Source organism: Somniosus microcephalus, chromosome 20, assembly GCF_052327205.1.
Source record: "Somniosus microcephalus isolate GS21.2 chromosome 20, FLI_Smic_1.0, whole genome shotgun sequence".
NCBI classification, from domain to species: Eukaryota; Metazoa; Chordata; class Chondrichthyes; order Squaliformes; family Somniosidae; genus Somniosus; species Somniosus microcephalus.
Window position 1 is genome coordinate 22,940,942 of NC_141006.1, and position 24,675 is coordinate 22,965,616.

The following is a 24,675-nucleotide window of genomic DNA, read 5'->3' on the forward strand; positions in this document are numbered from 1 at the left end:
CACGAAAGTGATCTAGCGCGCCGGCGGACACTGCGTGCTCCAGCTCCAGCAAATGGGGATTGGATGACGACTTGACGGGGAAAGGTTTGCAGGGCTGTGAAGAAAGGGCGGGGAAGCGCTGCGTCACTCACCAGACTGAGCCTGAAGTTTCTGGAAAGCCCCTCCTCCCGGGGGGCGGGGCCACACCGGACCACGTGGTGCGGGGCTGACGTCAGCTCGCACTCCGGTGGGGGGGGGGAAGGGGTGTCGTTGCTACGGAAACCGGGTCAACTCCTTTTCCCGTCCCTTATAAAAATCCATCCTTTGCGTTTAACTCATTGATAAAATTCGCAGCGGCGGGTAGAACGGAGCAGACGCGACGTGATTATGATAATTTATTAATTTATGTTGAGGTGAGGGCGGGGCTGGCGGCGTGTTCCCGGCAGGCGGCGGGGCTGAGGAGCCATGGCGGCGGCAGCGGGCGGAACGGCGGCGGCAAGCGCAGGTACAGCCCGGCCCGGGGGGGGGGGAGAGAGCGGGCGGCCCGGCCCGCATCCGAGGCCCATGTCCAGGCTCGGGCCTACTGTCCCACCATCTTACAGCCTTAGAGTTAGCGGCCGGCCGTGACCGCTCACACCCGCCTCCTCGGGCCCAGGCTCTGTTGACAGGGAGCGGGTCCCGGGCTGTCAGTGCGGCTCTGCCCGGTGGTGATGAGGGGGGTCTCGGCCGCGCTGGGGGTGGCAGTGAAAACGCCTCACTCGGGCAGGGAGAGTGAACTGATTCCCCCCCCCCCCCCCCCGTCGTCCCCCCTCTGTCCCTGTCCCCTCCCCTCCCCCCCTCTCTGTCCCCTCCCACCCCCTCCTCTGTCCCCTCTCCCTAGCCCAGGGGACAGCACTCTCTTCACCCCCCCCCCCCCTTGCTTCTCCTTCACTCACCCCCCCCCCCCCCCCCAAACACAGATGGAGTCCCTGGGTCACTGCACTTTATTTTCAGTGTCTCTTTTCCACCCCCCCCCCCCCCCCCAACATATCCTACCCTCGTGGCTGGGATCATTTAAAAGAAAACTTCCTTGTTCGTTTAAATTGCGGAGGTTTGTGTTGTCCCATCTCCTGTTGACTCGGGTTGACAAGGGACGTGCTCTGGGAATCTTCTCTTCTCCAGGCACTGACTGGTGCAACAGCAACTACTTGCATTTATATAGCGCCTTTAACATTCACAGGAGAGTCATCAAACAAAAAAATTGACCGAAGAAGGAAGATATTAGGACTGGTGACCGCATATTTGGTCAGAGGTGGGATTTAAGGGAGCGTCTTGGAGGAGAGAGAGAGGTGGCGAAGTTTAGGAATTGTATTCCCGATCATAGGGCGTAGACAGTTGGAGGCACGGCTGCCAATTATAAGCCACTCGGTTGTATCAAAGTGTTACAAAGAATAAGGGACTGCAGTTGTTTAAGAAGGTGGTCCACAAAAGCTTCTTGGCAACTAGGGATGGGCAGCGAACACTGGCCTTGCCAGTGATACCCACATCCTGAGAATGAATAAAAAAAAAGAATCTGGGACCTTCTTGATCTGTATGGCTCAGTAAGGCACCATAATTTCCCCATTGTGCCATTTTTATTAATAAACTGAATCTCCCGACTGGCACAATTTGTATTTAAATCTGTGTTCTTCATTGTAGACTAATTGTGTTTAATTTAGCCAAAATTACATATTCACGATGTAAATTTGCAATGTGTATACTTCTTTATAAAATGTTTTAAAATCATATTTACCAAGTGAACATAATTAGAAGCTACTTTCCTGGTTTAGATCGTACCAAGTCATGACTATACAGTGCATTTAAATGCTGATTAGTTCATAACAAACATTCTAAGAAATATTAGGTTTAGATCAGATTTTCATCTGTGGGAAACCTTTGTACCACAGTCCATTTGATGATTCAGGATTTAGCCCACTTGAAACTGGTCAAATTTGCCTAAAGTGCTAATAGCCTAGTGACATTGTGCAGTTTATTGACTATATTGCTTGTGAGCCAAGTACTAAAAGCTAATAAAATTTTAAAAAGCATTTTATTCTTGGATTAGAAACTATGTAACAGAATGCAATTTGATATGTTGGCATTCTTGGATCAGAATTGTACCCGAATCAGGTATACATTAATCTGGAGTGCATTGTTTGAAATGACCTTGCATTATTCGTAAGCTTTAAAATCCAGCCTGCGATGGCACTAAAAATCCAAGTTTCTGATGCTTTGTTTGTTCCAGTTTTCTCCTCTTCCCCTCCTCCCTTGAGATACTGATACTTGTTGGAACGCAGTCCATTGGGCACTTCTGCCCTCTTGCTTTGCACTAGTGGCCGTTCATAAATGTGCCTATGCAGTAAGTTATGGCATCAAACCTGCATTTTCCAGCAGGGTCATTTGACTGTGATCAGAATGGGAACCCGAGCCGCCTTTCCCCTCTTAATTCAGGGGTGCTGAGGTTAGTTGTAGTGCCCCTGCTGAAATCAGCTATCTCAGTGCAGACTGGAAATCAAACATGGGACCTACTGATCTGAGAGACTTGTACCACGTGACAGTGTGTTTACCCACAAAGTTACTGTTTCTGTAATTTTATGACATTGTTGTTAGTGGGAGCTTGTGCACAAATTGGCTGCCGCATTTCCTATATTATGAAAGTGACTACACTTCAAAAGTACTTCGTTGACTGTAAAGCGCTTTGGGGCGTCTTGAGGTCGTGGAAGGTGCTATAGAAATGCAAGTCTTTTTTTCTTTCCGCTTTGGAGAACTGGTACAGTATTGTGCTTTTTAAAAAATCCTGTATTAATATCACTATCTGTCTGTTTCATGATCATCCAGAAAATTCCGCTATCCTGCCATAATCCAGAATACAACATGGGTGACAATGACCCAGAAAAAGGCGAACTTGTATCTGAGAATAACAATGTCACATACTATGAAACAGAAGATGACGAGGAGGAGATGACTAGAGAGGAGGAGGAAGAGGAGAAGATGGGATTTTCTGGTAAAAATGGCCTGGTGTCCTCTTCCTCTGGGACTGTTTATGATAGGACAACTGTCCTAATAGAACAGGACCCAATTGGGCTAGAAGAAGAGGACGAGGAGGACGATGATGATGAAGGAGGGAACAATAACTTGGTGTCTTTTTTATCTGAGAGCGGAGAGGGCAACTTCTTTTTGCTAACAGATCCTGATGGAATGTCGCAGGGTTACGTGCATCACACCATTTCTCCGGATCAGATTCAGTTCACCATCAACCCTGGATCCACACCAATGCCCAGGAACATAGAGGGAGCCACACTCACCCTGCAATCTGAGTGTCCTGAAACCAAGGTTAAAGAGGTAAACAATCAAAGCTGTTTGGCAGGCTAACAGATGCTCTTTAATCAAAATGGTGCCTGTGTGAAGTGCTGCACTCCGGTCACCCCTCCTTCAACCCTCCCCAAGTCTACTCCTTTCTCGTGCCTCACGAAAGTGGACTTCAAAATTCTCATCCTTTCAAATTGCTTTATAGCTGCGCCCCACTACACCTTAGTGATGTCCTCTAAGCCATGCATCCATTTCCCTGTCCCCACATGCACCTTTCCATCTCCTCTGACTGGGCTGCTCCTGATTTTCCATTCCCAGGATACTGCCATTGGAGGCAGCTGGTTCAATCACCACAGTCCTGTCCTCTGGAACTCCCTGCATAATTTCCTGTCTTTCCTTCGCCTTCTCTTTGGCTGTGACTCTGGGATCCCACCTTAATGCTTTCCATTTTCCCTTCTTTCCTTCTGCTAAATGTCCACTCTTTTTCCCCCCCCTCTATAATGTAAAGCACTTTGAGGCTTTGATTCCCGCACGCGAGGAATGCTACAAAAATGTGAGTTAATAATAGTTATGTGGAAAAGAGAACTTGTGCCAACGCTTGTTACATCGAGGCTAGGGAAGCTAGCAAGCATTAGCCTTACAGAATGCCTTCTAGGATATTAGTGAAAAGTGGTTTATCTAAAGTTTGTGTGCTGTGTAGGTGTACTGGTGGCTGCTAACCTTTCTGAAAGGTCAGGCATAGCTATACATACCTAACCAAGCCAGTGTGCTACCATGGTAACGGGGCCCTTCCTGTGGAATCTGACCACAGCCTTGTAAGCTGTATATTATCTTTTTCTAACTGTATTGTTCAGCAATTGTTTTGTTTTTGGACTTTATTAAAACAAAACTTTGTAGAAAAACCCTAACCCTAACTGGCATATCACCAGACTGTGTGCAACATTTTGCTGCCGGGGGTTGTCTGGAGTACAGTGGCCATTACAGGTCCAATTCCTGAAGTTGGATGGATCATATTGCAACAACTCACATTTACATCTGAGGCTCCGTGCTGGGGCTCTGAAACCGCGGGCTGCATTAAAAATTGCATTCCTCAAAGGGTTAAACTATTGCAGGTTATTTTCCTACATCCTGCAGGCAAGGTGATATTTAGTTTATGTTCTATTTGAAAGGGCAGACTGCAGATCTCAGTTTGAATGTTTAGGAACAGTGGGTTTGCTTGTGGCACGGCAATGCTTTCAGGATAGTCATTGTGAGTGTGCGCAGGGTGCTGGTAGCAAATATTAAAAAAAAAAAAAAAAAATGGCAGGTTGCCACCATCAGAGGTGGCCTTTTGCATCACTTCTGACAAAACTGCCTGTAGAGAAACTTAGAAAGGTGACATCTCGTGTGTGGCGAGTTCTCTGGAAGCTGAATTCAGAGGCATGTGGATTACCTTGTGCTGCACACATACTTGCACCTATTTGAATCAGCTAATCTCTTCCGATAAAATGTAATAACTAGCTGTTTTCTTAGGTTTAAAAAAAAACCCACAAACTGATTGAAATAGCAAACAGTAGGGGTGTTAAAGTGTCCTCGGCCAGGGAGGGGGGAACCTTTACCCAAGGCTCCCGCTCTTAAAAGCTGTCTGGTTATTTCCTGCTGGGCAGGAGCGGTGTCATCATTGCATGGACAGGTTCGAGCGAACCTGTTCAGTCAAATTGTCTGTTGTAACTCTCTCTCCACTCGCACATGAAGCGCTAGATTGTTGTTGGCAACAATGGAGCTGTTCCTCAACACGAGTCAGCATCCTCTGGAGGAGAGGGAATGAATTAGACAAAAGCATAAATTATGTCGAAATGTTCTTTTAATATTGTGTCGATTAACCATTCAGGTCAAATATTCAATGGAAACATTTAAAGAGAGTCCATACATGGCCTGTTTCACTATTGTTGGAGCTCTTATAACCAGGTGATGACTCCGTCATCGATGCATTTCTCAAAAGCTCACTCGACTGTACGTAATTAATTGAGTATGTGGCCATCTCTTTAATTTCCACAGTAGTAGATGCTTGTCTTGTAAGCATATTGCTGCAGGACCTGCCTCTCTCTCTGCACTTTCCAAGAGCATTCAGCATTTCAATTTGCTCTGGTTCTGGTGTGCGCGTGTGTTTTTTGGCATATCCCTAAATTTCTCCTTTACCTCGGCATCCTACACCCTGAAAGAAGCCCAATCTTGCCTCTCTTTATGCTCATCTGGTAGTGTTTTCCATCAAAAATCATGTGGCTGCACTTTAACCCATTCGGTGCTGTTCTGGGGAAACTCTCTAATGCACAGAGCTCCTCTATCTAATCATCGCCCACTATATAATATTGGCATTCTTGCTGTTTTGATTAGTACTACAGTCTAACTTGATGTGAAGGGAAGAGAGAAGTTTTCAAGGGGTAATATTACAAACTGAACATCCTCGATCATAAAATTGTGGACAGTGGGGAACACCTGAACACTAGGTTCATTCGCACAAATGTGAAGCAGTGATCTCGTTTAGTTTGGGTGACATAAACCATAACTCTGCTAAGCTTTGAAATGAAGTTGTTATAGAAATCAGTGAACGAATAGCCATTTATTTAGAATTTGTACTCCAGTGTCGACATCTTTCATTTTGGGCTCTTTTAATTTGTGGCAGACTGCAAGTGTAGCAGATGCCAGAGGTTACTGTATACCTCAGCTGTATTGCCCATGAGGAAGGATGAGCAGTTATGCCTGTAGCACTGCCAAATCAAGAACTACTTTAGTGTATAAAGTCAACAGGCCATTTAACAGCATTAAATTCCTTTGGGGTTGTTGCATTCTCTTGGTACCAATGCGAATGACAAATGTGGACCCGGCCAGTGTAATTACCACTGCTGTAATGTGTTTGTAAGGTCGATGAGTGTTTCCCTGAGCTCCCCTCTTGAGAATGGGTAGAATAGCAGTTCAGTACTGTACTGTAACATTGTTTATTATTTAAAACATTTTAAATGGCAAGGTCTGATTTTTGTTGAATGCTGTAACATTAGGGTGAAGTAGGAGGTTTCAGTTGAAGGTAGTGAAGGGTATGCAGCATCTACCTGCATTAAACTTTTGTTGAGTGTATGCTCATTTTCAGCGAGCTGGAAGCTATGATATAAACCTGTCAACTGGCTGACCACCATGCCGGGGATCCCTGCGTTGGTCCGGCCCTGGCCCCAGCCCCCTCCTAATGGGTCCTGTTACTGCCACAGTAAAAGCTGAAACATCAGCCTAGTTCAATCACTTCAGCTCTAGCAGCAACAGGACTCTTCAGCCAGCAAGGCTGCAATAGGTGGGAAGAGAGGGGGAAAGCTGTGCTGCATGGGAGGGGTGGGGCAGGGAAAATGCAGAGTGCCGGATTGGACTGGGGAGGAAAGGAGAGTTGGGTGCCAGCATGGACTGTGGGGGTGGGAGGGACACAGTGCCCACATACAGGGGTGGATCTGAGTGTGGGGCAATGGTGTGCCAACATGAACTGGGGGAGTGTGGGTAAAACAATGCCCATTGCCTTGCCTTGAAGTATCTGTTTCTGGCCATGTGGGCTACATTCAACTGGTGGTGCAATTGTGCTATTTGCTCCATGGTGATCCGCTGATACACCAGGCTGACTTCTGCACCCTCTTTTTCACACCCTCTCAATCACACCCGCTCTCCAGCTTTATCCGGCCTGTTAGCTGCGGATTGGTTATCTGGAGCTGGCTGATGCTGATTGGGCAGTGGACTGGCTGCTGGTGATGAATGGCTAACTGTGTTTTGACTGGCTGCTGGTGATGGGAGAATTGCTGGCAATGGGTGGGCTTTTATTACTGACTGACTGACTGGTGGTGGTTTCTAGTAACTGGGAGGGTGGCTTCTTGTAGTTAGTTGCTCGTTATGCACCAGTTGCTGATGGTGGGTGGCTGGGTTTCTTGGCCTGTACTGATCAGCTATTCATGGTACAATTACTGAGTGAGCAGGGGAGTATGTTATAACTCTGTGGTATGTGCACATTATGAAGTTATGGTGTAAAATACACCATGAAATATAAAGAAATTAGATTTTTAGGAGGCACAACCCCAGAATAGTGCTTTTATCTTTGGGAAAGAAAGTCCATCCTTGATATACTTAGAATTTATAGCACAGAAACGGGCCATTCGACCTAACTGGTCTATGCTGGTGTTTATGCTCCACATGAGCCTGTTCCCACCCTACTTCATCTCACCCTATCATCATATCCTTCTATTACTTTCTCCCTTGTGTACTTATCTAGCTTCCCCTTAAATGCCCACGGCCTCTACCACCTAGAAGGACTAGGGCAGCAGGCGCAAAGGAACACCACCACTTGCAAGTTTCCCTCCGTCCTGGAACTCCCTACCTAACAGCACTGTGGGAGTACCTTCACCACACGGACTGCAGCGGTTCAAGAAGGTGACTTACCACCACCTTCTTGAGGGCAACTAGGAATGGGCAATGAATGCTGGCCTTGGTAGTGACTGCCACATCCAATGATTGAATAAATAAAAAAGAATCTATGCTATTCGTCTTAACTGCTCCATGTGGTAGCAAGTTCTACATTCTAACCACACTCTGGGTAAAGAAGTATCTCCTGAATTCCTCATTGGATTTATTCATGACTATCTTGTATTTATGACCCCTAATTTTGGATTCTCCCACGAGTGGAAACTTCTTCCTGTCTAATGTGTCTACATGTACAGTGTATCCACCTTTTTAAAATTGGCAGTACATCACTGATTTTGATGTGTGGAAAAAATTGCTTCAAGAAAAAAACCCAGGCTAGATTTATCTTGAACCTCAATTAGAATTTTTTTTCCCCGTCAACTTTTCTGCCCAGCTCTCCTGAGCTCACTGACTGTTGCAGGATCCACGGGTGCCAGTCACTTCCGATACCGTGCCTAAGTGGCCGTTTTTCATGTGCGCCCAGGTGGTGACAGTTGGCAGGCTATTTGACTGCAGGGGCTATCACAACCATGGCCTTGCCCAGGATGAGCATGTACACTTTCCAGGTGAGGCTCCTGGTTGGTGTTTGGAATGGGAACTTAATTTTTGTTTCTTTCGTTAACCTCCACCTAGTCCAGGAGCACGGAGGCTAATTGCAGTCTTTCCTACTGACCCTGAGATTAGCTAACTCAAGACAGACCAAGAAACTCATCCGGTACCTCTGTGACTCACTGACTTTACCAACTGATTATCTGGGGAGCTCTCATGTAATAACTTCAAGCTGGTGTATTTAGCTTTGTGGAATTACCGTTATGAAATACAAGTAGGGTTATAAGCAGAAGGCTTAATAGAATAGGCTGCAGAACTAATTCATAGAAAGAGCTCAGACCTGCACTCTGTGATTTATGTATTAATTTTAAGTGGTATGTAATGTACAAGCACTTTTGGGCTCGTGTCCAATGAAATCTCCCGCAAGCATCCACACGTACCCCGATCGATGCCACCTAGCCTGACCCAACACTGCCTCTGTGCTGAGACTGCTTGTCTATTGTGCAGTCTTGGCTGAGCAGTAGCTATTGGAATGAGCAGTTATTGTCTTCAGTCCCCACCAAAAATTCAGCACCTTCGCCATTGATTCTCGTCCCCTCCCCTGCCACTGTCTCGAGGTCAACTAGACTGTTCAGTTTCAATGTCCTGTTCAATCCTGAGCTTCAGGGCAGCACGGTGGCATAGTGGTTAGCACTGTTGCCTCACAGCGCCAGGGACCCGGGTGACTGTCTGTGTGGAGTTTGCACATTCTCCCGGAGTTTGCAAATTCTCCCTGTGTTTGCGTGGGTTTTCTCCGGGTGCTCCGGTTTCCTCCCACAGTCCAAAGATGTGCGGGTTAGGTTGATTGGCCATGATAAAAAATTGGCCCTTAGTGTTAGGGGGGATTAAATACGTGGGGTTACGGGGATAGGGCTTGTGTGGGATGGCTGTCGGTGTAGGGACCGGGTGCTAGGGTTTGGATGATCAGCCATGATCTCGTTGAATGGCGGAGCAGGCTCGAAGGGCCGAATGGCCTACTCCTGCTCCTATCTTCTATGCTTCTATGTTTCTGACCAGATATCCGCTCCCTCACTAAGACCACCCACTTCCACCTGTAATATTGTCCAGCTCGATATCCATCTGACACTGAAACCCTCATTTTATGCCTTTATCATCTCCAGACTTGATTACTCCAGTGCTCTCGTGGCTGACCCCCCCCCCCCCCCCCTTGTTCCCACCCTCCATAAACTTCAGCGCATCCTAGCTCTGCTGTCCCTATCCTATCCCTCACCTAAGTCACACTCTCCCCTCACAGCCAGCCTCACTGACCTCTATTAGCTTCTGGTTCCCCCCAATGCCACAAACTTACAATTCTCATGTCAGTGTTTAAATCCCTCCATGACCTCATCCCTCCCTATCCCTGTAACCTCCTCCAGCCCTTCACCCAACCATTAGTGGCTGTGCCTTCAGCTGCCTAGGTCCCAGTTGTTGGAATTCCCTCCCTTATCTGAGGAAGGATGTTCTTGCCATGGAGGGAGTGCAGCGAAGATTCACCAGGCTGATAACCTGGGATGGCAGGAATGATGTATGAGGAGAGATTGGGTTGATTAGGCTTATACTCGCTGGAGTTTAGAAGAATAAGAGGGGATCTCATTGAAACTTATAAAATTCTAACAGGACTGGACAGACTAGATGCTGGAAGGATGTTCCTGATGGTAGGGGAGTCCAGAACCAGCGGTCACAGTCTAAGGATAAGGGGTAAGCCATTTAGGACAGAGATGAGGAATTTCTTCACCCAGAGAGTGGTGAACCTGTGGAATTCTCTACCACAGAAGGTAGTAGAGGCCAATTCATTAAATATATTCAAGAAGGAGTTGGATATATTAAGGCTAAAGGGATCAAGGGACAGGGTACTGAATTTGGATGATCAACCATGATTGCATTGAATGGCGGAGCAGGCTCGAGGGGCCGAATGGCTGACTCCTGCTCCTATCTTCTATGTTAAACCCCTCAATCTCCCTCTCCTCCTTTAAGATTATTCTTAGAAGCCACCTCTTCGACCTAGCTTTTCATCACCTCCTGATATTTGGCTCGATGTCCAATTTCCCTGTACCTCTGAAGTGATTCGGGATGTTTTTGTACATTTTAAGGCACTATGAAAATGCAGTGCTATTTGCTCACTAGTGGTAAACGTTAATAGTGTCAGCTGTGGCTCGGTTGGCAGCGCTCTCGCCTCTGAGTCAGAAGGTTGTGGGTTCAAGCCCCACTCCAGAGATTTGAGCATATAATCTAGGCTGACACTACAGTGCAATACTGAGGGAGTGCTGCACTGTCGGAGGTATCGTCTTTCGGATGAGACGTTAAACCGAGGCCCCCTCTGCGCTCTCAGGTGGATGTCGAAGATCCCATGGCACTATTTTGAAGAAGAGCAAGGGAGTTCTCCCTAGTGTCCGAGCTGATATTTATATCTCAATCAACATCACTAAAACAGATTATCTGGTCATTATCACATTGTATTTGTGAAAGCTTGCTGTGTGCAAATTGGCTGCCGCCTTTCCTACATTAGTTCAAGAAGACACAGACGGGGAATGGGCAGGCGTGGCAGATGAAATTTAAATCAGCAAAGTGTGAAGTGATACATTTTGGTAGGAGGAACGAGGAGAGGCAATATAAACTAAAGGGTACAATCCTAAGGGGGTGCAGGAGCAGAGACCTGGGGGTACATGTGCACAAATCATTGAAGATGGCAGGGCAGGCTGAGAGAGTGATTTAAAAAAGCATACGGGATCCTGGGCTTCATAAATATAGGCGTAGAGTATGCAAGGAAGTTATGATGAACCTTTACAAAACACTGGTTTGGCCCCAACTGGAGTATTTTGTCCAATTCTGGGCACTGCACTTTAGGAAGGATGTGAAGGTCTTCGAGAAAGTGCAGAAAAGATTTAAAAGAATGGTTCCTGGGATGAGGGACTTCAGTTACGTGGATAGACTGGAGAAGCTGGGGTTGTTCTCCTTAGAGCAGAGAAGGTTGAGAGGTGATTTGATAGAGGTATTCAAAATCATGAGAAGTCTAGACAGTAGATAGATAGAAACTGTTCCCATTGGCGGAAGGGCTGTGAACCAGAGGACACAGATTTAAGGTGATTGGCAGAAGAACCAAAGGAGACATGAAAACATTTTCCTCAGCGAGTGGTTATGATTAGGAATGCACTGCCTGAAAGGGTGGTGGAGGCAGATGCAATTGTAGCTTTGAAAAGGGAATGGGATAAATAGTCATAACAGCACAGGAGGAGGCCATTCGGCCCATCGAGTCCGTGCCGGCTCTCTAGAGCAATCCAGTCACTCCCATTCCCCCGCTCTATCCCCGTAGCCCTGCAAGTTTATTTCCCTCAAGTGCCTATCCAGTCTCCCCTTGAAAACATTGGACGTACGCGCCCGTAGGAGCCGCGCAAGTGCCAGTTTCAGGCATGCGCAGCGCATGCGCTGAAACCCGGCAGTTGCGATCTGTCAAGAATTCTCTTGACAGATCATCCACATTCCCAAGAAAAGTGCCTCTGCGGGTGGAGAGTTGCGTTTTTTGCACAACTTCCGCCCGTTGAATGCTGCTTTTATCAACTTGAGTTTTAAAAAATAGAAAAATGAAATTTGATAACTCATTTATAAATTAAAAATACTCTTCAAAAGGTAAGTTTATTTTTAGCCCTGTAAACATTTAAAACATTTTCCAAAAAATTAAATGTTTGTTTAAAATATTTAATTAAATGAAGTTTTAATTTTTAAGTATGTAATGTGTTTTTAAAAATGTATTTAATGCATTGGTGTATTTTTTAGGTGATCCCCATTCATACTTTTGACAGTTCTGTACATAAAGAACTGTCAAAAGTATGACTGGGGAATTCCCTTCCATTGGTTTGGCCAGCCCACGTGATCCCAGGAGCGTCTACGAACCGCATGCGCCCCTGGGATACGTGGGGCTCTGCCCGCACAGACCCCGAGAGGCCCAGGATCGCAAGCCGCCATTCTTCCCGGGCCACCGGGTAAATTTGTAGACATTTTGCAGGTTGGAGGCGTCTGTCCGCAGGAAGCCTCCGATCGCAAATGTTGGCCCAATGAGTATCTCCACTTCCGTCGGCAGCAAATTCCAGGTCATCACCCCTCGCTGCATTTAAAAAGAAGTTTTTCCTCTCATCCCCCCTGTATCTCTTGCCCAAAACCTTCAATCTGTGTCCCCTAGTCCTTGTACCATCAACTAGTGGGAACAGCCTTTCCCCGTCTAGCCTATCTAAACCCGTCATAATCTTGTACACCTCTATCAAATCACCCCTCAACCTCCTTTGCTCTAATGAAAACAAATCCAGCTTCTCCAACCTGTCCTTGTAGCTAAGATCCCCCATTCCCGGAACCATTCTGGTAACTCTCCTCTGCACCCTCAAGGGCCTTCACATCCTTCCTAAAGTGTGGTGACCAGAACTGGACACAATACTCCAGTTGTGACCTAACCAGCGCTTTATAAAGGTTCAGCATAACTTCTCTACTTTTGTACTCAACACCTCTATGAAGCCCAAGATCCCATATATACCTGAAGGAAAACAATTTGCAGGGCTATGGGGAAAGGGTGCGGGAGTGGGACTAGCTGAAGCGCTCTTGCAGCGAGCCGGCACGGGCTTGATGGGCCGATTGGCGGCCTCCTGTGCTGTAACCATTCTATGATTCTATTTTATGATTACAACAGTGACTACACTTCAAAAAGGAACTGAATTGGCTGTAAAGCGCTTTGGGACATCCAATGGTTGTGAAAGGCACTATATAAGTGCAAGTGTTTCTTTTAGAATTGTAACTTTACAAAATATTATCTGATCTGAGAGATTTTGTAAAGTACTAAAATGCTCTAGGTCTGAGGAACATATAAAATAACCAGTTTCTAGAGAGTGGTTGCATCTGAATGAGGGGTTCAGTGCCGCCTTGAACCAGAAGATTAGAGCTCATTACTAACCATCACTTGATACCCCAAGGTTTGATTATAGTCACTGTCTGGTATTTATAGTAATTACAGATTATGTTTTATACTGAGATTTTTTTCAGTTTTATGCCAGTAGCAATTGTAATTGCGACTAGCAGCTGCTAGCGTACTTACCCTTGATGTGTGGCATCATTCCTGCAGGCTTTTGGAGAAATAATACTTTTACTGGGGAATTCTGTGTGCAGCATATATTGTAAAATGTATCAATTGACACACCAATACATGCCCTAGGAATTACTGCTTTGGTGTAATGAGTCCTGACAAGCAATCGGAATCTGTAATTTTGCAGATTAACCAATACACCTTGAGTGCTGTACCCAGGGTGTTCTGTGTGCGTTCTCTTGCATTCCTTTCTATTTATGCGCAGCATATCAAAAAGCAAGGAACTGTTCTAAATCTTTCAGTTGTATTGCATGAATATATACGTTGCACAATTCTGATATAGCTAGCAGTTTTCTTTGTGTTGCTCAGTTAGTCACTGTTTTATAATGATGGAGCCATTATACCATGTAACACGCAATGCATTCAGTTGCTTTGGTGAAGTTGAGTTTGTCCCTTTTAAGGCACAAAATCTAATTGCTGTAAGTGTACAACTCGATCAATTGCAGTTTGCAAATTGATCGAATTTGCAGATCAGGAAAAGAGCAGCAGGAAATTTTGATCTTTTAAATTTTTTGCAATTCAAATTGTGACATATTAAAACACATGTCATTTCTATAGCACCTTTCACAACCTCAGGATGTCTCAAAGCACTTTATGAAGTACTTTTTTGAAGTGTAGCCACTGTTTTATTGTAGGAAACTTAGCAGCCAATTTGCGCACAGCAAGGTCCCACAAACAGCAATGTGATAATGGCCACATAGCCTGTTTTTAGGTGTTGGCCAGGATACTGGAGAGAACTCTATTTCTCTAAGAAATAGTGCCATGGAATCTTTTACGGCCACTTGAGGGGGCAGGCAGCACTCCCTCAGTACACCACTGGGGTGTCAGGCTAGATTTTTGTGCTCAAGTCTCTGGAGTGGGACTTGAACCCACAACCATCTGACTCCGAGGCAAGAGTTCTACCACTGAGCCACAGCTGATACCTTTACATAGATCGATTTTATTGCAACAGATGTTTGATTGCCAATGCTCTGGAGTAGAAAGCAGAGTGGTACCGCCCCCATTTTTGAAATGTATTTGAAGTCCTACAGACCTGTGCCCCAGCCTCAGCAGAAAAATGTTGAAGTCAGTGGGAACTGTTCAGTGAATTCAAACGTTGCACTGCTCTTCTGTGCTACTGGAGGGAGTTCTGGTATTTTCATAGTTCACTGAGAAATTCTGCACCAGAAACCTGATCCAGCAGCATTACAGGGCTAGGTGAAACCTTGTTCACTTAACAAAACCTTTGTGTTGTAAATGTTTTGGCGTGACCCTGAACAGGTTTGCCTACCCTGGTGTGAAGTATCTGGTGTTCCCGATGTCCTGGCCAATATTTATCCCTCGACCCACATCACGAAGACAGATAATCTGGTCATTATGACATTGCTGTTTGGGGAACTTGCTGTGTGCAATTTGGCCGCAACTTAAAAAAAAAAAAATTAATTTGTGGTACATGGGCGTTGCTGGCAAAGCAGCATTTATTGCCCATCCTTAATTGCCCTTGAGAAGGTGGTGGTGAGCTGCTGCCTTGAACCGCTGCAGTCAGTGTGGTGAAGGTACTCGCATAGTCCAGTTAGGGAGGGAGTTTCAAGATTTTGACCCAGCGACGATGAAGGAATGGTGATCTATATCCAAGTCAGGATGGTGAGGGGAACTTGGAGGTGGTGGTGTTCTCACACTCCTGCTGCCCTTGTCCTCCTAGGTGGCAGAGGTCGTGGGTTTGGGAGGTGCTGTCGAAGAAGTCTTGGCGAGTTGCTGCAGTGCATCTTGTAGATGATATTCACTGCCGGCACAGTGCGCCGGTGGTGGAGGGAGTGAATGTTTAAGGTGGTGGATGGGGTGCCAGTCATGTGGCTGCTTTGTCCTGGATGGTGTTGAGCTTCTTGTGTTGCTGGAGATGCACTCCTCCAGGCAAGTGGAGAGTATTCCATCACACTCCTGACTTGTGCCTTGTAGATGGTGGAGAGGCTTTGGGGAGTCAGGAGATGCGTCACTCGCTGCATAATACCCAACCTTTGACCTGCTCTTGCAGCCTCAGCATGTGTGGCTGGTCCAGTTGAGGTTCTGGTCAAAGTTTTCTACATTACACCAGTAACTGCACTTAAAGTAAAATTAGCTGTAAAGTGCTTTGGGACATCTTGAGATTGTGATGGGTGCTATAGTAATGTCATTCTTTCTGGTTGTCTCTGACGCGCTCTATCTCTCCGGTTGAATACAGGTCATTTAGCTGCAGTGAAAGGCTTTTATGGAGGCACTTGTTTAGTTCATTCAGATTGTGAGTGATACCCCATTCACTGGCTCCTCAATGTTTACATTGTTACACCCAACTCCCTTATCCTCCTGGCAGAATCATAGGCCTGTATTTTTCAATGTAAAAGTGCTTCTAATAAAACAGCCAAGAGCTTATGAAGAGGAATGATTTTTACACCTTTAGAAGTAAAATAAAACTAATGACCAACTACACTTATTGGATTTACATATTTTTGAATTTAATTTAAAATTTTCTCTGTGTCCTGAAACTAGCTAAAAGTCAAGCAATGTGCAGTGCAACCTGCATTCTAACTAAAAATAACATGAGTAATCATGACATGACAATTAGTGGCTTTTACCACCAGTCTCTCTGGACTAATTCCACCTCGGTGAGCTTGGCAGTTAATGTGTAGTATCAGACATTATTCCTCAGTTTAGCCACCCATCACCATGTAAACACTTTGATCTTGATTTTCTATTTTCAGTGCTCTAAACAATTATTCAGTGGTGCCTTAGTGTGCATTTTTCAGAACAAATTTATAACTCTGCCTGTCTTGACTTAATGCTTGCAGGCTGCACTGGTAAATCAATGACAACTTTTAAAACTCAACCCCCCACCTGTCCCTGCTTTTGTATAAATATCGGGCCAGATTTTGCTCTGAGCACCAGCTGTTCATTGGCCTTGCACTTGCCCATAGGCTTTTGCACAGCAAGTTCCTGTCAGCCAAACTGTGCAGCGCCCTCTACAGGTCATCTGGGACATGTGTGAGCAGGACAAGCAACTGAGTATCTCTAATCCATCAGAACCAAAAATCATTAGAAAGACTTGCATTTATATAGTGCCCTTCACTGTTATATGGTGTCACCATATCCGCTTCCGACCACCTATCCGCAGCATAACAAAGACCACCTACTTCCACCTCCGTAACATCGCCCGTCTCCGCCCTTGCCTCACCTCATCTGCTGCTGAAACCCTCATCCATGCCTTTGTTACCTCTAGACTTGACTATTCCAACGCACTCCTGGCTGTCCTCCCACATTCCACCCTAAGTAAACTTGAGGTCATCCAAAACTCGGCTGTCCGTGTCCTAACTCGCACCAAGTCCCGTCCGCCCATCACCCTTGTGCTCGCTGACCTACATAGGCTCCTGGTTAAGCAGCGCCTCGATTTCAAAATTCTCATCCTTGTTTTCAAATTCCTCCATGGCCTAGCCCCTTCCTATCTCTGTAATCTCCTTCAGCCCCACAACCCCCCCCCCCGAGACATCTGCGCTCCTCTAATTCTGCCCTCATGAGGATCCCTGATTATAATCGCTCAGCCTTTGGTGGCCGTGCCTTCTGTTGCCTAGGCCCTAAACTCTGGAGTTCCCTGCCTGAACCTCTCTGCCTTGCTACCTCCTTCCTCCCTTAAGACACTCCTTAAAACCTTCCTCTTTGACCAAGCTTTTGGTCACCTGCCCTAATTTATCCTGTGACTCGGTGTCAAATTTTTTGTCTTATGCAGCGCCTTGGGACGTTTTACTACGTTAAAGGCACTATATAAATACAAGTTGTTATTGTTCACAACCTCAGGTGGTCCCAAAGTGCTTTGCAGCCATTGAAGTACTTTTTGAAGTGTAGTGAAATGAATTTTTTTTAAAGTCACTATTGTAGTGTAGGAAATGCAGCCAATTTGTACACAGCAAGGTTCCACCAACAGCAATGCTTTAATGACCAGATAATCTGTTTTAGTGGTGTTGGTTGAGGGATAAATATTGGCCAGGACACCGGGGAGAGCTCCCCATCTCTTTCAAAATAGTGCCGTGGGATCTTCTACGTCCACCTGAGAGGGCAGGGGGCCTTGGTTTAACACCTCATCCGAAAGACGTCGCCTCCGACAGTGCAGCAACTCCTCAGTACTGCACTGAAGTGTCAGCTTAGATTCTTATGCTAAAGTCTCTGGAGTGGGACTTGAACCCACAACCTTCTGACTCTGAGGCGAGAGTGCTACCCACTGCGCAGCGCAGAGTCTGAGCCAGGAAGCATCAGTTAGAATAGTGAATTTCACGTCAAATCGGGTACAGAAAGCGAAATAGAAAGGGAAAGATTTTGTTTTAGCCTCACCATTTTTTTTACAGCAGAATCTGGGCCATCATGTTTGGGTTTTATTTATTATTCACCTGTGGAACCTGTTTGTGCTGCCACAGCGACAAAGGGCAGGGAGAAGGGAAAATGACATTTGTGGAGGTGTAATGTAAAATGGTTTCTTTTAAGATTGGGGTGACCAAATTGCAGCTTTCAAAGCCCAGCTAATTCTGTGTTCTATATTTATTTGGGTTTATTATTCATTGGCTTGTTCAGTTTGATTTTGTGGGCCAGGAGGTTTGGAAAATGCTGTTCTTGACTGTTGTCGCATTGGTGGCTAAATTCTAATCAGAACACAGACCTCTTGGTGTTTGCCTCGTGAGAGAAATGCAATTTAATGGTAACATGGATTTAATCTGCAAATAATTCCCTGCGGTTTAATGCCATTCATCTAAGTGACCTAAAGACAAAAATCTTGGCAAAAAGACTACATAAAACAGGAATGCCCAAGTCCTCGGGTAAAAACTAATTGGGACTTTTGGAAACGGCATTTATTTCCTGACTTTGTTTACTGTTGCACTTGCAGTGATCAGAAAGAAATACTTGCATTCAAAGATCGCATGGATGAACTACAGAATTTGTTCATCCCAGTTTGGCATAAAAATAAAACAAAAAAGTGACTCAACCGTGGCTAACGAGAGAAATTAGGGATAGCATAAGATCCAAGGAGAGGACATATAAATTGGCCAGAAAAAGCAGTAAACCTGAGGATTGGGAGCAGGTTAGGATTCCAACAAAGGAGGACAAAGGGATTAATTAAGAGAAAAATGGTTTGACCCAGATTGCCATAACATGAGGAAAAAACTTAGAAAAATATCAAACCAAAAACACAGACATCCAGAAAACGAGGAATTACGCCTTATTGTCAGACACTAACACAATACAGAAACACACTCAGAACCAAAAAAGAGCAATATATTAAGAATACACTCAGCTCCATTGAGGAATCCATTGATTCCAATTGTTTCTGGGACAACTGGAATACATTACACAAAAAACAACACGACGAATTGGCCATTCAAAATGGAGACACATGGGAAAACCACTTTGAAAAATTATACCAGAAAAACACACTAAGGCCAGAGCAACACCAAATATGCAAAAAACTGGAAAAGCTAGAAATGGCCATAAAAGATAACCAAAACCCGCTAGACTCCATAATAACAGAAAAAGAACTTTTTGAAAAACTCAAGGACCTGCGACCAGGAAAAGCTTGCGGGGCAGACGGCATACTAAGCGAGATGATTAAACGCACAGATGATAAAATGAAACTGGCTATCCTAAAACTCTTCAACTTGGTTCTGAGTGTCGGTTACTTCCCTGATATCTGGAACAAAGGACTCATAACGCCCATATACAAAAGTGGGGACAAAGTCGACCCAAATAACTATCGAGGCATCTGTGTAAACAGTAACCTGGGGAAGGTATTCTGTAGCATCATAAACAAAAGACTTATAAACTTCCTTGAGGAGCACAATGTCTTGAGTAAAAGCCAAATTGGATTCCTGCCAAACTATAGAACATCAGATCATATCTTTACCCTACAGACCCTAATTGACAAACACGTTCATCAAAACAAAAGCAAAATCTACGCATGCTTTATAGATTTCCAGAAGGCTTTCGACTCCATCTGGCATGACTGTTTATTCCTGAAACTTATCGAAAGCAGGGTAGGGGGAAAAACATATGATGTAATTAAATCAATGTATACAAACAACAAATGTGCAGTTAAAATTGGAGACAAACAAACAAAATACTTCCCACAGGGGCCGGGGGGTGATGCAGGGCTTGCCAATCTCACCGACACTCTTTAATATCTACATAAATGAATTGGCAAAACTACTTGAACAATCTACAGCACCCGGCCTCACCCTATATGAATCCAAGGTTAAATTCCTCCTCTATGCAGACGACCTGGTTCTGCTGTCACCAACTAAGGAGGGTCTACAGCAGAACCTGGATCTGCTGGAGTCATACTGCCAGACTTGGGCCATGACAATAAATCCCCAAAAAACCAAAGTCCTTGTGTTCCAGCAAAGATCCAGACATCAGGGACCCAAAATAAATTTCACACTAGGCACAACCAAAATTGAACAAACCACTAACTACACATACTTGGGCTTAAAAATCAGTTCTACGGGAAATTTCAAACTGGCTGTGAATGAACTGAAAGAGAAAGCAAGAAGGGCTTTCTATGCCATTAAAAAATCAATCCAAATAGAAATCCCAATTAGCATTTGGCTCAAAATTTTCAAATCAGTAATTGAACCAATTGCATTCTATGGCAGTGAGGTGTGGGGACTGCTAACACAACAAGAATTTGCAAAATGGGACAAACACCCAATTGAGATCCTACATGCAGAATTCTGTAAAAGTATACTCTGGACTCAAAGGAAAACCGTAAACAATGCATGCAGGGCAGAACTAGGCCAATATCCATTAATAATCACTATCCAAAAAAGAGCCGCCAAATTTTGGAAACACCTAGAAATGAGCAACCCCCAATGCTATCACTACAAAGCTCTGAAATGCCAAGAGAGGACCATAAAGAAGAATACCCTCAGTCAACTAGTCCTGGGACTCAGTGAAGTAACTACTAACACTACTAACAATAACCAGCCCCAGGACAGTGACAGCGTAACACAGAATTCGACCCAACACAATCGTCGCTAAGCAAAAGGAAAAATATCTGTCATATTGGGCAGAAACAACAAAAACCCAAAGCAAACTCAATTGCTACTTGGCCCTAAACAGACAATACAACATGGCTGATTACCTGACCATGGTAAAGGATAGCAAACTGAGAAAATTTTTGACAATGTACAGACTTAGTGAACATAACCTGGCGATCGAAAAAGGTAGACACAGGCAGACCCGGCTACCAAGAGAGGACAGGATATGCTCTCACTGCAGTCAGGGAGTGGTGGAGACAGAGATGCACTTCCTCACAGCTTGTAGAAAGTATCAGGGCATAAGGGAGAATTTCTACCCAAAATTCACAAAAATATGCCCGGAATTCAGAAATTTGAATGACGACCAAAAACTCCCATACCTACTAGGGGAAGAGAGAAATTGCATAACACTAGCGGCACACTATGTTACAGCTTGCCATAAACCGAGGGACAACCAGTAAATATAAGAAGAGTATATATAAATTATATGAAAGTATATATTTATACACTCGGGGATATATCTGTTTATACACTTTATGGATAGATCTGTATTTTTGTGAACAAACATGAATGTTTTCCGATGCTTTGGCAACATAAGATGTAACTTGTCATGCCAATAAAGCGAATTGAATTGAATTGAAGTAAGTTTTCAGGAACATAAAAACTGACTGTAAAAGCTTTTATAGATATGTGAAGAGAAAAAGATTGGTGAAGTCAAGCGTAGGTCCTTTGCAGTCAGAATCAGGGGAATTTATAATGGGGAACAAAGAAATGGCAGACCAATTAAATACAGGAAACTTTATTATCCGGGACTGGCGTGGTGCCGGTTTATCAAAAAGTCCGGATTACAGAGAAGTATAGTTTAAAAGGTACGAGAGCTCTGTACACAGCAACAAATCCAGGCTTCCTTGTTGCTTAGCAACATGTGCAGGAACTCCAGCCACAGACCAAGCGTCCCTGTTGCTTAGCACCAAGTGCATGAACCCCAGTTACACAGCCACAGATCCAGGAACTGCCACTAATATGAAGTAAAACTTACCTGAACCTACTCCTGAATTTTGCCAGTTCAGAGATTTCTGGTTATTTAGGTGCCGGTTAAAAGAGAGTTTCCTGTACATACTTTGGTTCTGTCTTCACAAAGGAGGACACAAATAACCTCCCAGAGATGTTGGGGAACATAGGGTCTAATGAAAGGGAGGAACTGATAGAAATTAGTATTTGTAGGGAAATGGTGTTCGAGAAATTGATGGGATTGAAGGCCGATAATTCCCCAGGGCCTGATGATCTACATCCTAGGGTACTTAAGGAAGTGGCCCTAGAAATAGTAGATGTATTGCTGGTCATCTTCCACAATTCGATAGACTCTGGAATAGTACCCATGGATTGGAGGGTAGCTAATGTTAACCCACTGTTCAAAAAAAGGTGGTAGAGAGAAAACGGGGAATTACAGACCGGTAAGCCTGACATCGGTAGTGGGGAAAATGCTAGAGTCCATTATAAAAGATGTAATAGCAGAGCACTTGGAAAACAGTGACAGGATCGGACAAAGTCAACATGGATTTACAAAAGGCAAATCGTGCTTGACTAATCTACTGGAATTTTTTGAGGATGTAACTGGTAAAATAGATAAGGGAGAACCAGTGGATGTGGTGTATTTGGACTTTCAAAAGGCCTTCGATAAGGTCCTGCATAAGAGATTAGCGTGTAAAGTTAAGGCACATGGGATTGGGGGCAAGGTATTGACTTGGATAGAGAACTGGTTGGCAGACAGAAAGCAAAGAGTTGGAATAAATGGCTCTCTTTCTGAGTGGCAGGCAGTGACTAGTGGGGTACCGCAGGGATTGGTCCTTGGACCCCAGCTATTCACAATATATATTAATGATCTGGACGAGGGAACTAGATGTAATATCTCCAAGTTTGCAGACAACACAAAGCTGGGTGGGCGTGTGTGCTGTGAGGAGGATGCCGAGAAACTCCAGGATGATTTGGACAGGCTGGGTGATTGGGCAGAAGCATGGCAGATGCAATATAACGTGGATAAATGTGAGGTTATCCACTTTGGTGTCAAAAACAAGAAGGCAGATTATTATCTGAATGGCAATAGATTAGGAGAAGGGGAAGTGCAACGAGACCTGGGCGTCCTTGTGCACCAGTCACTGAAGGTAAGCATGCAGGTGCAGCAGGCAGTTAAGAAGGCAAATGGTATGTTGGCCTTCGTAGCGAGAGGGTTTGAGTACAGGAACAAGGATGTCTTGCTGCAGTTGTACAGGGCCTTGGTGAGACCACACCTTGAGTATTGTGTGCAGTTTTGGTCGCCTTATCTGAGGAAGGATGTTCTTGCCATGGAAGGAGTGCAGCGAAGATTCACCAGGCTGATACCTGGGATGGCAGGAATGATGTATGAGGAGAGATTGGATCGATTGGGCTTGTACTCGCTGGAGTTTAGAAGAATGAGAGGGGATCTCATCGAAACTTATAAAATTCTAACAGGACTAGACAGACTATGCAGGAAGGATGTTCCCAATGGCGGGGAGTCCAGAAGCAGCGGCCACAGTCTAAGGATAAGGGGTAAGCCATTTAGGACAGAGATGAGGAGGAATTTCTTCACCCAGAGAGTGGAATTCTCTACCAAAGAAGGCAGTAGAGGCCAATTCATTAAATAGATTCAAGAAGGAGTTGGATATATTTCTTAAGGCTAAAGGGGTATGGGGAGAAAGCAGGGACCGGGTACTGAATTTGGATGATCAGCCATGATCGCATTGAATGGCGGAGCAGGCTCGAGGGGCCGAATGGCCTACTCCTGCTCCTGTCTTCTATGTTTCTATAGCGCCTTTAACGACCAGCGAACGTCCCAAAGTGTTTCACAGCTGATGAAGTACTTTTTGAAGTGCAGTCACTGCTGTAATGTAGGAAACAAGGCAGCCAATTTGCGCACAGCAAACTCCCACAAACAGCAATGTGATAGACCAGATAATCTGTTTGTGAGATTGATTGAGGGATAAATATTGGCCAGGACACCAGGGATAACTTGCCTTCTGTTCTACGAAATAGTGCCATGTGATCTTTTACGACCAGCTGAGAGGGCAGATGGGGCCTCGGCTTAACATCTCATATGAAAGACGGCACCTCCGACAGTGTAGCACTCCCTCAGTCCTGCACTGGAGTGTCAGCCTCGATTTTTGTGCTCAAGTCTCTGGAGTGGGGCTTGAACCCACAACCTTCTGACTCGGGTGAGAGTGCTACCCACGGAGCCACGGCTGATGTACAATCAGGCACAAATGAAGATACATTTGGATTTCAACCCTAAATTCCATCCAGGGTAGGGGGAGAAAGTGGATGAACCCTCTGCCTGTCTGTCCAATTCCCTCCCTCCCCGCAGCCGCCCCCCCCCCCCCCCCCCCCCCCCCCCACACACACATCCGGGGGGGGGCGGTTATCTAGGAAAGGGTTTTTGGGCTACCTTGGGAATTCTGGTCATTACACCCTTTGTAAGGCCTTGCTGGAACACTTGCAAGCTGAGAGCTCGTGTGAGGACATGGCGGGGATCAATTACTTTCTCAGCAGTAGCACGGAACATTCTTCTTTTTGCCCTGCTTCTCTCCGGGGCTTCCCAAGCATCTGATCCACCATGGGAGCAGCTGTGGGTGACTCTAATACCCACTGATGGCACAGGCGCTTCTGGTGCACGAACAGCCTGGGCCACCTGCCATGATCATTACCCTGTTAACTTTGGGATAAAGTCTGCATTCTTCTGTATGAGTGGCTGGGAGTTTGCTCCCTTGCCGTTGTGCTGGCTGAGCTGGACTCTTGCCAATTTTGAGCCCCTTTTTATATTGAACTTAAAGTACTACCCGTGATACATTTGCTCTTCATTCTGTAAGCGTTCATTGTTACCATGAGGGCTATATGTGATCAATTGGGTTTCTTTTGTACTAAATTTGATATGCTGAACATGCTTGTTAGTGAGTCGCAATGCCCTGAGAATTTTACACACTACTGAAGACAGAGTAGAAACCAATTCCTTGCATATCTTTAATCAGCAACATATTGCCAGTGTTGCTCGCTCGGTACTTGTGCCAATTCCACACAATCTATCACTGAAGCAAGGCAGTGCTGTTTTGATTGGCAAGTGTTAAATCGGGATGCATAGGAGCAGTTAAATCGGGATGC

At 45.2% G+C, this 24,675-nt stretch overlaps 1 protein-coding gene across 2 annotated transcripts in view; it reads left to right on the plus strand.

The window, feature by feature from the left end:
• Positions 1–317: 317 nt before the first annotated feature.
• mtf1 (metal-regulatory transcription factor 1) overlaps positions 318–24,675 on the plus strand; it is an 89,263-nt gene continuing 64,905 nt past the window's right edge. Inside the window, exons 1-2 of one of the 2 annotated variants that reach the window (XM_085962405.1) lie at positions 318–392; positions 2,836–3,339. In XM_085962405.1, the coding sequence (XP_085818531.1) occupies positions 2,872–3,339 (468 nt within the window). In that variant the 5' untranslated portion in view covers positions 318–392; positions 2,836–2,871. Of the gene's footprint in view, positions 485–2,835; positions 3,340–24,675 lie in introns of both variants that reach the window. The other variant, XM_085962404.1, reaches the window with a different exon arrangement.